This window comes from Xiphophorus hellerii, chromosome 2, assembly GCF_003331165.1.
Source record: "Xiphophorus hellerii strain 12219 chromosome 2, Xiphophorus_hellerii-4.1, whole genome shotgun sequence".
NCBI classification, from domain to species: Eukaryota; Metazoa; Chordata; class Actinopteri; order Cyprinodontiformes; family Poeciliidae; genus Xiphophorus; species Xiphophorus hellerii.
Window position 1 is genome coordinate 17,736,623 of NC_045673.1, and position 12,645 is coordinate 17,749,267.

Sequence of the window (12,645 nt, forward strand, 5' to 3'; positions counted from 1 at the left end):
ATTAAAATGAATGAGTTTGGCTTATACATTTGACAAGTCCTCCAAACATAAATTGAATATCTGTCGCCTTACAATGTACCCATTGTTCAAAGAATAATTGGCATCACAATCCTTTCTGGCAATGTTTATGCAGTATGAATCAATTAGCATAAGCTTTATGAGTTACATTTAGATTATAGTAATATGTTTGTACATCACTTTAAAAATCTAAAGTTACAGATTATTAGTTACTAAACTATGCTGACAGCACTCTGAGGGTTCAAATCAAGAGGAAAGTTTCTTCCTTCCTGTTCTGCTTTGAGCGAAAGTCTTTACCCAGAGTTGCAATCTGTGCTGCAAGCAATTTAATGCACAAATGTTCCAGTTTGAATTAATAAACTGTAATTTCTGAATCAGAGTGCTCTCTGGATGTGTTGAGACGTTTTCTCAGAGGTAGCATGCAACTCTACATGTTGTTTCAGAAAACTGACTGAAAGGTTAAAAATGTGACACTTGAGCTTCGAAGGAACAGACCGCCTCATGAATAAGATAGAAGCAATCGGGTTGTGGGGTCTCTTTCTATAAACGACTGGGAAAATATTCCCTGTATATGCAGGGTAAACATTTATCATGAAAATAAACAGGGAGCCAATTCCTCTTTGTGTGTTTTTCTCGGGACGGAGAGGCAGCCGCAACAGGGTAAATTGCCAGTCCTATTTATTGATGAGGTCAAACCGAGATCCGTTCTGTTGATTTGGCTCTGCAAACACAAAGTGCAGCCTACGGAGCTGCTGGTGGATGACACCACCACTTAGACAAATTTGCTGTCACACAGTTCAAGTGGAGACAAAATGAATAATTGAGGAAAAGAATGATAACAAGAATGTAATGTACCAATGGAGTCGACAGGGTTAAGTTTGATCTTCTACAGTCTTCTGCGCTGGCATTTAGGCTCAGTTTAATTTCCTTTTGCATTTTTCCGCCTGTGTATTTTCCACATTTTCACTTCAGCAGAAATGTCACATTAACATATTTTAAAATGATAGCCACGTAAATTGTGCAAATTTGTCATTAACATTCCAGCTAAACTGCATCTGATATTGTTGCACATTATTAGTTGATTTGCACAAACTGAATAAGCAAAGGTAGATATTTTATTTACTTTCACATTAATAAAAATCTATACGCAATACGATGTAATGACAGGTTCATACAAGTTTAATAAAATATGATGATACTGAATTTTTTTTTTTTTTTACTGTTATTTTGCATATTGAGATTCTGCATGGACCATATTTATTTAGTGCTGTTCACTGTTATACTACTAGAATTAAAATTCAGTGGTAATAAAGCGGATATTTTATTATATTTTTAAATAATCTTTTGTTAGTTATGAAAGAATAGACATCAAATAATTGCTACCCCTTTTGGACTAAATGACTTCAGTGAGACGCGTAGCTGTCTGCCAGACATTGGTCTCATGGATGTTTCCTTCACTCCTCACTTTAAAATCCAGTCCTGCTTTACCTTTAATTTTTGACATTTTATTTGAGCTTTATTTTTGAATTTTTTTTTGAAAATTTGAGGTAGATGATTTCATATTTTCCTCAGACACCCTTTCACACACAGTAGGAACTGTGATGGATTTATATCGTGGTGAGCCAAGTCACACTGTTCACTAGTTCAGTGTTTTTCCAATGTGAGTGCAATGCATTCTCACACCAAAAGTAAAAAACCTGCTTTAGGTCCTGTGATGAAATGTTAGGAGGTTTTGGAGACGTCCATTTAGCATTTTGCGATCTGCGTTCAGGGTGATGTTGGACTGCAGCATCTGGGGATTGTAGACTCTTCTGAATGTTAAGAAAGTGTAAATATACTTCTGAGCCGGTATGTATAATTTTGACTCTTTGTGGTTTAGAGGACATCCAGGTCAAATTCATTCACCGTCGACAAGAGAAAAGGTATAGAATAGATTTCCTGTTTGTTATTGCTGGAATAACAATAAAATGCTTTTTATTCTTCAGTAATTTTTACTTACAGACATGACTGGGAAATAAAAGTGGCAGTAAAATGTGTAATTTTAAAACAATGTAATTTTAATACCATTATTTGTCAGAGTTTCCATCCTGAAAAGTTTAATGCATTATCTCTATCGCTGCTGTGTGCTTTGAGCACTTAATAAAGCTCCTTAACATTCCTAACATTGTTATCTTTTAGTGAAATTTGATTCACAGCTTATTTTTGGCCATTTTCTAAAATTGATTCCTCTGTCTCCTGTAGACTAATCCAGCAGTTTTTTCTTTTTTTCTTTTTCTCTGGTCTAAAGGGACAATAAAGGAGACTTTCTTTTTTATTAGCATCTCCCCCCTGGAGCTGCTAATGGCCATCAGTTTTCTCAGTAGTGGCTTTTAAAAGATAATTTCACCGCGGAAGCAGTAATATGCTAAAACCACAGGTAAAGGAAAACATCAGAGGCTGATAGGAAGATAAAAATTTTAATCAATTTCTGCCCTCTGGTTCAAAATGTGAAACAGTTTTTTTTTTCTTATTTCAAGAAGATGAGTTTGACCTGTAATTATGATATTGCACTTTAATTTTAGTGAAAAGAATCAGCAAAGGTTACCAAAATTTATGTGATTGGCCATTACATTTACACCACTGCTCAGTGTCTTTGTGACACTGAACAAATATGCTGTTTTTTAAGAGATTATTACCAGGTAACAGAGGAGAAATCCCTGGAGGAAACATTGCAGATATTTTTGTTCTCACAAGTAAAGCCTCTATTACCCCCCCCACCTCCCACATCCTAACCCCAACTGAATATGTGTTAAAAACTTGAAGGCTGATGTAAAAGTGAGAAAAGAGACATGAAAAACACCAGAGACCCCTGGCTGAAGAATGGTGGAAACTGGATGCTGCGAGAGGACTCCTGTTGCTGGCAGGAAGAACGTTTGTATTCTTGCTCCTACCCCACATCTTTAAATTGATGTGAAGTGGAAACAAACAAAGCAGATATGTTTAACAGTAAACACACACAAAATAATCTGTTTATTTTGAGGTTAGAATTAAATTTAAAAAAAAACCTTTTTTCCAGAAACAAGCAGCAGGAAGAATGGCTCTGCATTGTGTTGAGGCGGGACAGCCGCAGGCACACATTAGCCGTAATCATGGCTGCATGGCGGCAAGTAATTGAAAGAGAATCTGTGACCATTTCAGCAGCTGCACAATGCAGGGACAAACCATTAATCAAAACATAAAGAGAAAGCCTGGTTAATATCTGTTCACTTCACTGCAGAGGAAGGAACTTATTAGCTCCATCTCATTTTAAAGAAAACTTGTAGGTATCCAAAGATCATTCACTCTTTGTGTTAAACACTTTCCATCAGTCTCTAAAGTAAGACATTGTTTTTGAGTGTGTGTGGCTGCAGCTTTGCAGTTCTGACCTTGAAGGAGCCATCATTTGTAAAATGTCTTGTGTTACTTTTAGAGGATTTATTTTGTTGTTGTATTGAAAAGGCACTAATAAAAGGCAACTGGAATCAAGAAGTCAGCTGCATGATCTGCTACACATCTTCTTCTCATGGTGAATTCATAACATTTTAGAGGCTTTGGGATACATGCATGCTTTTCAAATCTATTGATGATTTACATTGTTGATCTAAAATATGTTCCAATTATAACAGAAGTATTCACATGCCTTTAAAGTTTCCATGTTCTCTTTTTAAAAGAAAACAAACTTCTATGTATTTTAGGTGATAGACCAACACGAACCCTTTTCCTTTGGCAAACAAATGCATGAAGGCATACATTTGATTTGAAAAAGGAAATCTGAAAAACATGCTTCTGCATTGGTATTTTATGCCCCCTCAGTCATTACTCAATATTCATTATTCAAGTACAGCTGCCGGTCGCTTGGCTTATGAATGTAACTTTTACACGTTTTGCATTCTTTTTGCACATTAGTTGGACAGAAAACATCCAGAAACATTAATTAATTAACTGACACTAATTCACTCAGTTCAAGTCTGGACCTCGACTGGAACTTACTTGACTGGAATATGTTTTTATCTAAACCTTTCCATTGAGCAGTTAAGCCCAGTGTATTTATTTATTTTTATTAAACCAATAAGTTTGTTAATCATCATAACCAGGCAACTTGCTTTATTACCTCTAAAGGTAGTAAAGCAATTGATGGGGATTGTGGCTAGCTGCAATTAGCTTTCATTCAACTTTAGCTTTCATCTTGCCAGATTACGTCCAGTACAGATTACGTCACCATAGCTGCTCCAGAGTTACATTGAAGCTCTTAGCTGGCTGCTTGGCTGATGTTCTCTTTTCCTGGTCTGCCAGTTTAATGGATGGCCATCTCTAGTTAGAATTGCTCTTATGCCATACTCTTTCCATTAATTGAAATGTTCAAATCTATTATCTAAACCCTGACCCTGGTTTAAGCCTCTTATATATCCCCATCTTTGCTGTTGATCCCTGACCTGTAGATATGACTTCTGCAGGCAGCTGTTGCGCTAGATTTCTTTTAATTTAGGGGTATCAGAATAAATGGAGTTTAATACAAATCGCGGCCACTCTTTATATTTCTATCTTTAATAAAAAAAAATCTTTGATTGTTTAACTTTCACTTCACATGTATGTGCTTATTTGTACTGACCTATGACAAAAAAACATATTAGACAAAAACTGGATGCAATGCATTGTATATATATTTTTGTTAAATCGAACTAACATCCTAACAGCGTCCTAACATTTTTGAACCGGCCCAGCTTCTGTACGTGTAAAACAAACTCCACAGACCGGCATAAATAAGGGATGACAAGGAGCTGAGTCACCAGATCTCACAGAGCTACGTTACCTGCTGTAAAATTAAGACAGAGATGAAGCAAGGAGCTTACTTTTTGCATGGGAAGTGCCCGTCTCTGTTCCGGTGTCTGTAGCTCACTGCATCACAGGATGATGTCCAGCACGTTCCTCTATCGGCACAGCAGCAGTCTTCCCAAAGGACGACTGAGAGATTGACTTCATTGCATGAATGCGCCTCCCTCATTCAGGCATCCTTTTCACACTCGCCTCACACATTGTCGAGGCTAAATGGAATCTTGGCACGTTATAAAGGGTGCAATTTTAAAGCTAAACAAACCGCTTTGTCTTTTGAAATTACTGTTTTGTCCAGGCTCCTTTGTATAGGCGCAGACCTGTGCCTTGTGTCAGAGTGTCCTGAGTGATACATCACAGCACGTGTTTTTCTAATATATATTTACCTTCTGTGCTTCAGAATGTTATTACATTTCCTGGTGCTGTGGGTCCGGACAGGAAGGAGAAGCAACAGAAACCTGACTGGAGTCAGTGAAATGGGATTTGAGTTCATGCTGTAATAATACAGGACATATTCAATAAGACTCAATAACTGAGGTGCCACAGTCATCATGTTTTCATGAAAGGAATGGCCTGGGTGCGAAAGAATCCTTTAATTCGTTCCTCTCCTTCTGATGAACTTCGCTTGCTGCAGAACGACGTATCAATCTTGAATTTAGTAGTAGCAAAACTGCGCTGAATGAGCTTCTAACATCAAGTGTTAGTTTTAAAGTTGAATATAAGCTTTGCAGATTATGCAGGCGATTCAGCTTAGAATAACCGCTGTTTATCTTTAAATGTTTTCCTTTTATGGGGTGCTATGTCGGCTATAATAGTTCTCCAAATGTCTTCTGTATATTACAAAAAAAAAAAGATGAATGTTGTCTTGTTCCAAACTGTGAAATGTGGAAACTCAATTTTCCCTGAGAGATCTTGGAAGGTCAGGAGAAATGAACAAATTCTGTAATGTCTTTTTAAAGGCCGTGTTCCACAATGCCTATTTTCTCCGTCTTATCTAATGATTGTGCTCATAAATCCCTTTCTCACTGCTCTCGTACCTGTGTTTTTGCACAGGCGACCTGGTATCCAGAGCCATGCACCACCTTCAGCCGCTGTACATGAAGAATCACAGCAACGGGACGCCGCTTCACCACAAGAGCTTCATGATTCACTGGGCACCTGAAGCCATCTACACACTGTGCTACTTTATGCACTGCCCTCACATGGAGTGGGAAAACCCCAATGTTGAGCCGTCAAAGGTTACCTTACAAATAGAGAGGTGAGACACAAACTTGATTAAATGCATGTATTCTTTTCAAAACTGACAGAAAGGTTACAGAGCAAAATAAAGAAAAAAAAAAGAGATTGAGTCTTTCAGTATTTGTGCAACTGCCTCAAACCAAAATGGATTTTGAAACCTTTCCACATTATTGCACTGCAACCACAAACTTAAATTTATTTTAGACCTACACATTGTAGCACATACTTTTAATCAAAAAAACAACACAACTCCAAATTGTTTAAACATGTTCCATTTTGAAAGAGTGGCAAAGTCTTATTAAAACGTGCAAACATTCAGATTGTCTCTTTTTGAAGTGGTAATATGGTTGCAAAGCATACCTATCCATGCAGTAACCGTGTCTGCTTATACAGTCTGACTTACTAAAAATCCTACTAAATTTTCAGAATTAAAGTTATTTCCACATTTTTCAGTTTTATAACATATTTAAATCTGGTGGATTTTAGAAATTTAAAACACTTTTAGATCAAAGAAGAAAAAAAACCACTTGTCTTTATTTCATTTTTTTCACTGAAGTGTACTGAAGTTGAGGCTTTTTAATGAGGTAAGGGATGGAACTGAATGCAGGGCAGTCATATTAGAAAAACTGTTAAGAGGATGGAAAAAAGATTGATAAAGGACAGAATCTTAGCTTCTAGCAAGTCTCCAATCCTAAACATATTGATAGAGCTGATCAAACTTAGACTAAAGCATATTTGTATGCTTTTATCCAGGCCCAAATTCTATTGGAGAACCTGTGGCAAGAATTTATCCGGTCTGTCTGAACTTGTGCTGTTATATAAAATAAAAACATATTTTTTAAAATATTTTAAAAAAAAAAAGAAAAACATATGATTTTTTTGAATAATTCACGTTATGTTCTACTTTGTGTTGGTCTACCAGCATATAGTCCCAATAAAATACATTTAAATTTGCAAGTGAATAGTTTTTCAAAGCAGTGGATTTTGGATTACCTCACCTTTACGGAGGCTGTTGGTAAATTTAAGGCTCAATTCTCCAAATGAATCACCTTCATTTGATGTAATTCATTGCATCAAATGAATTGTATTTACTACTTATGTGTTTGTATTGCACACGCTGCAATTAAAGCCATTGTTGCTCCACAGACTTTCTGACAAGGCTGTTAAAATGCAGGTACTTCTGCTTTGATTTCTATTGCTTTAAAATGAACCAGTGTTAGATTCTTAGGAACTATTGTCCGAAGGCAATTATCTATAAGGCAGAAATAAACAAACCCAAAATATGTGATGTTGTTAAACTCAGATCATAAATAATATAGCATTGATTAGTTTTCAGGCTGCAAAAGACAGCTAAAAAACCTGGTTTATAGGCACAAAGATTCAAATATAAGTTGTCAAAGATGGTTTTCTTTTAATGAAGCAAAAATCCTTAAAAGCAGCATCACAGAACAAGCCAAAAAAAAATAATAAAAGCAGAAGTGTCTGGTATTGATTATTCCTTTCGAGACTTTCACCTTGCCGTCCTCTTAGGAGAAGTCAAAGATATTGCCTTTTTACTGTTCTCTGACTCAACAATAAAGAAACACTTTATGAAACCTGTGACAAAGGGTTGAAATTCCCTGCAGATGTCCAAAATTTAGTCTCTTGTCTGTTCTTTTTACCCTATATCACAGGCGCAGCTCCATCAGAGCTGGAGAGATCATTCTGCTGCAATTGTACACCTCTGCACACGCGTCTCTTTATTGCGTTTCTGGTCCTCTGAGTTTAACTCTTATATGGCACACCAAGGGCTTTGATCAGGAACTAGGCTATATAAAAGTACACTGTCAATGTGCTGGACAGAAAAGAAAGCATTCTGGGTTAGTATTGGGCTTGTCGGAGTAACTGAACCTTTGGGAGTCGTTTTTTGTTTAAATGACATCAGGATTAGGTCAGGATTTCATTGGTGTTAATTCACACCTCATTCCTCATGTGAGAAATGGACAAAAGAGTTCTTATGCATCTGAGAGTTTGAACACATGAAACAAATGTTTTGCTGATTTTATGAGGTGTTCCTTTTTGTTCACATAGTTTCCTGAGCCTCTGCTGAAAGTCACTGATGGTTTCCTTCAGTTAAAAACAGAGCTGACAGCCGAGCCTGAATACTTCTCCTCTGAGGCTTGAATTCAGACTTTTTCACCTGCAATGGAGCGGTTTTATCAGCTAATGTGAGTCCCAGGTGTCCGGCCTATGTGTGGATTGACTCGGTTTACTGCCTTTCCAAATATTGAATTCAACCCTTTGTTTCGGTTGTACTGAAGCATGGTGTTAGAGAATAAAACAAGTTTCCACAAGACATTTCTTGTTCTTATAGCTTAGAAAGCAAGACCTCAGATTATTTTGTCCATTGGTTTTGTTCATCTTTATGTCGATTGTCCTCTTTCTTAATCAAGATTGAGTCACAAGGTGCATCAGTTTTGTAATGGAAAACCAAGATGTTCCTCTTCAGCACATTGTAGGAGTTCTAGTGTTCCATGACAAAACGGGACACAAATGCATACATAAAGTCCCACCTGCGTATTCTGGTCTTCCCAGGAGTCTCTGTTAAGTTGGACATGCCTAGAAAACCTCCACAAGTAGACACCCAGGAGGCATCCTGATTAGATACCTGTGGCAACTCAAGAGGCTCCTATTGATGCAGAGAAGCAGTAGGTTCTACTCCAAGCTGCCCTCGGATGCCCCCCGGCTCTTTCTCTACCATGGCAGTCCTCACCAGTACCGCAGATGAAGCACCAGCCTGTCTCTTCATCTCCCATCATCATTTGTGAACAAAATGATGAGAGATACTTCAACTCCTCCACCGTACATAAACATAAACTTTACTTTGTACATCCCCTCCCTTTTGATGAGGCTGCTTTAAGAAAGTCTGTGAAACCAGTAAGGTCACATGGCTGTAGGTCAAACTCCTTTTGAAGTTCAGTAAATGAAAGGAGTTTGCTGCTCTTAGCTTATCTTGCTCTTGATTAGCTCAGAGATGAGGAGCTTATTTTACTGACAGCTCAATGCGGAGTGTGAATTAACGCCTGAGTTCAGGCGTTAATTCACCCACAGTGAAGTAATATACCAGTCAATAAATCCCAGAGTAGACCCAAGTTTACCCATTTAGTCAAGAAGATCTATAAGAAAGAAAAACAACTACGGAGATGACCACTGATGTGATGAGATGCATAATCATAAATGTATAAACCATGCAAAGAAAATAACAGAATTGGTGTTTTATTACTTTACCTTGAATAAATTGTGCTTTTTTTTCATAGATACACATACAACAGATAATGACTAGCCTGGTAAAAAACAGCCTCTTGTTCTATGCTTTGCTTTGTACAGACGGTCTGGAGCCTTGGCTATTGAGAAACACTTGATGGAGACGTGAACTCTGTTGAGGTTTTAAATTTTACTCGATTGCTAACATTTGGCCGTGGTGTTTGTAGTGCCCCGGCTCAATGAAGCTTACCGAAAATTGCGTGCGCTGTGAACAGCCCCGCAGGAAGTAAGGCCACGACATCTTTGCCAGCAATGAAATGTCTTATGCATTCATCTTGTTCCAACTTTAACTGCTCAACATTTGGAAATGTGACCGACATGGGCTGACTGGCTTCGTCCACCTCTTTCACTGCCATGGCCAAACTACAACTACAGGCAGGCTTCAACTCTAAAACAGCACAGGAATATGTATGTGTTTTCATCTTCTTCAGTTAATCATCACTAAGAGCTTTTCAGAAGCCAAAATAAGAAGATAGTAATTTTCTTCACTTTTATAGTTGATGCATCATGCCCATTAGAAGAACAAACCCTCAGGAGCAAATGTTCGACATTTTCTATTATGACTGGCATTTAAGAACTGTTTTTTTTAATTTTTTTATTTATAAAAGCCACCATATGCATTGTTAAGACAAACTTTACACCTTCACTTGCTGCCTTTACAGTATGAGCCTCAGACAACAAATTGAGAAGCATTCACTGGTGACCTTGTTCAACATTCATATATTTTGGCTGTTTATCTAAAACAAAAAGGTCGAGATGATTTGGAATAAATCTGAGGGTTATTTGGGTTTTGGGGCCACAGAGTCTTTGCCTTATCCAGCCCAGACTGTGGTTTTCTTCTGTACTGCAGTCTGGCTTTAAATGTCTGCCACACTCTCTCAAGCTTTCCAGCGAAAGCCCTTATGTCCGGATGAACTGTGTGATGGATTTCTCCCGCTCCTGTGCGAGTGCCACTGTATATTTAAGAAGAAATCACTGCACCTTCAGTTTACGTTCAGCAGGCACTGGGATCTCATAAATAATGTATGTTAACACGCAGCAAGTCCATGCATCATGTTTGCAAAGAGCCCCATAAAAGTGATAAGGAAAGAAATGATAATGTCTGATGGATGGCTTCCCATGAATGTTATTGTTTCGAGATGTATTTCAGTGCCACGGAGAGACGGTCTGTCTATGGCACTCTTGTGCTTAAATATTTCTGGATTAAGTACATATCTGATCCGCCATACATGTTTCTTTTAATTGCAAAAATATTTATGTTACATGGTGACATCTGAGTTATATTTGCTCATATGCAGCATATCTTCAGTTTCTGCAAAGAGTTCATCCTCTTCTCAAGCATCCACTGCACCGGGCAAAATATCTCATGCAAAAATTCTGTGTGAGGCAGATTTTCCTAGTCAGAGCTGAGGTACAAATAGTTCTTAGTCTGACTGAAGTTCAGTAAGTCTGTGATGTTCAGAATATGTGCTTCTTTCTCCCCCTACAGGCCGTTTATGGTGCTGCCGCCTCTCATGGAGTGGGTGCGAGTGGCCGTGGTCCACACTGAGCACAGGCGGAGCTTCTCGGTGGACAGCGACGATGTTCGGCAGGCTGCCAGGCTGCTTCTGCCCGGAGTGGACTGTGAGCCACGCCAGCTCCGGTAGGGCAGAGAAAAGCGTCCCTGCCTTCAGGCTTCACAGTGTGTGTTGCAAATAACCTGCAATCTAACCACTTCTTATACAATTGTAATTTCCTCGTTTTCTTTTTGAAGGTAAAAGAAAAAAAAAAAGAAAAGAAAAAGAAATATTATTGGGTGTTAGGGGGCAGAATGTCACATTTAAGGAGACAGTAGTCATACCCCTAAGCTTGCACTAATATTCTGTGTGGGTGTGCTTTGCCCTTCAGAACGGATGATTGCTTCTGTGCCTCAAGGAAACTAGATGCTGCCTCTGCTGAGGCAAAGTTCCTGCAGGACTTGGGCTTCCGTATGCTCAGCTGTGGACGCACAGACCTGGTAAAGCAGGCCGTCAACCTGCTTGGGCCAGATGGAATCAACAGCATGAATGAGCAGGTTAGGGACACAGTCAACATATTTAATAATGCATAGCCTAGTGTATCTGCACCCAAATGCACACACACACGCACACACAGCCTGTGGAAGGACATGTTTTGTTGGCTTTGTAAACTGCGGCTGCCTCACCCTGTGAGAAAAAAGCAGCAGCACGTATTAAATCTTCTTCTGGCTTGTTTTTCCTGCAGCTCTCCTGCCAAGCCACTCTGCATTATATCATGACTACTGACCTGCTGGGCAGTAAATCATCTGGGGAATACTGCAAGTGAAACTCCAGAGTTTCCATGAGAAAACTTAACACACTGTCAAGGGCTTAAACATTTCAAAACAAGAATCTTGAACTCCAGGTTCTCTGGGACTGCACTTCCACTGTAGACGGCCCGGAGGAAATATTGATGCATTTGGTATTGAGTGGATGCAAGTAAAAAATCAATAAAAAAATCAATAAAAATCAAGGAGCCTCAAGGAGGATCAAGGAGGATTTAAGCTTAGGACAGACAACAGTTTGACGATGTGCTTTTTTTTTTTTTAGAAGCACATGTGGTAAGGTTTGATCTTCCCAGATAAATATACCAGGAGAATTTAATATTTGTAGGAATCATGTCTCATGTAGTCTTCCTGTGTGTCTTTGCTTGTGTAGGGGATGACCCCACTGATGTATGCTTGCGTTCGTGGAGACGAGGCCATGGTACAGATGCTGCTGGACGCAGGAGCTGACATTAACAGTGAGGTAAGTGCTTGAAAACAGAAAAATACCCCAAATGATTCAGGTTTTACAAGTTAAAGTCAGCACTTAAAAAAAAAAGACTCACCTACGAATTAGAGATGTTTCAATCAGAATGTTTTTGTTCCAGATCAAAGCCATTTACGATTTGGGACTGCTAATAAAGTCTTTGTAATACTTTTGCTTGAAAACTCACTGGATTCAAAGTGCAGTAAAATGACACTAAATGTCTTTAGCGTTACATTGTCTACATTAGTATTGTGATTGTGTCCCACTAACTCAGTCAGCAATGACGCTCCAGACTCTGCAGTATTGATGTTTCTCGACAGCAACAGATACGGCTGCCTCTCAGTAAATTTCAATATCATCAAAAATATGAATTGTGTTCAGTTAATTAATTTTATTGAAGATAATATTCAGTGGGGGCAGGAAGGGAGGAGGTATCCTTGAAAACCACCCA

General features: G+C 38.5%; 1 protein-coding gene across 2 annotated transcripts in view; it reads left to right on the forward strand.

Moving 5' to 3' along the window:
• Nucleotides 1-12,645, forward strand: part of LOC116734409 (ankyrin repeat and BTB/POZ domain-containing protein BTBD11-B-like) — an 80,960-nt gene that overhangs the window by 56,952 nt on the left and 11,363 nt on the right. For both annotated transcript variants that reach the window (XM_032585792.1, XM_032585785.1), the window contains exons 3-6: nucleotides 5,920-6,124; nucleotides 10,898-11,050; nucleotides 11,296-11,461; nucleotides 12,102-12,191. In XM_032585792.1, the coding sequence (XP_032441683.1) occupies nucleotides 5,920-6,124; nucleotides 10,898-11,050; nucleotides 11,296-11,461; nucleotides 12,102-12,191 (614 nt within the window). The remainder of the gene's footprint in view (nucleotides 1-5,919; nucleotides 6,125-10,897; nucleotides 11,051-11,295; nucleotides 11,462-12,101; nucleotides 12,192-12,645) is intronic.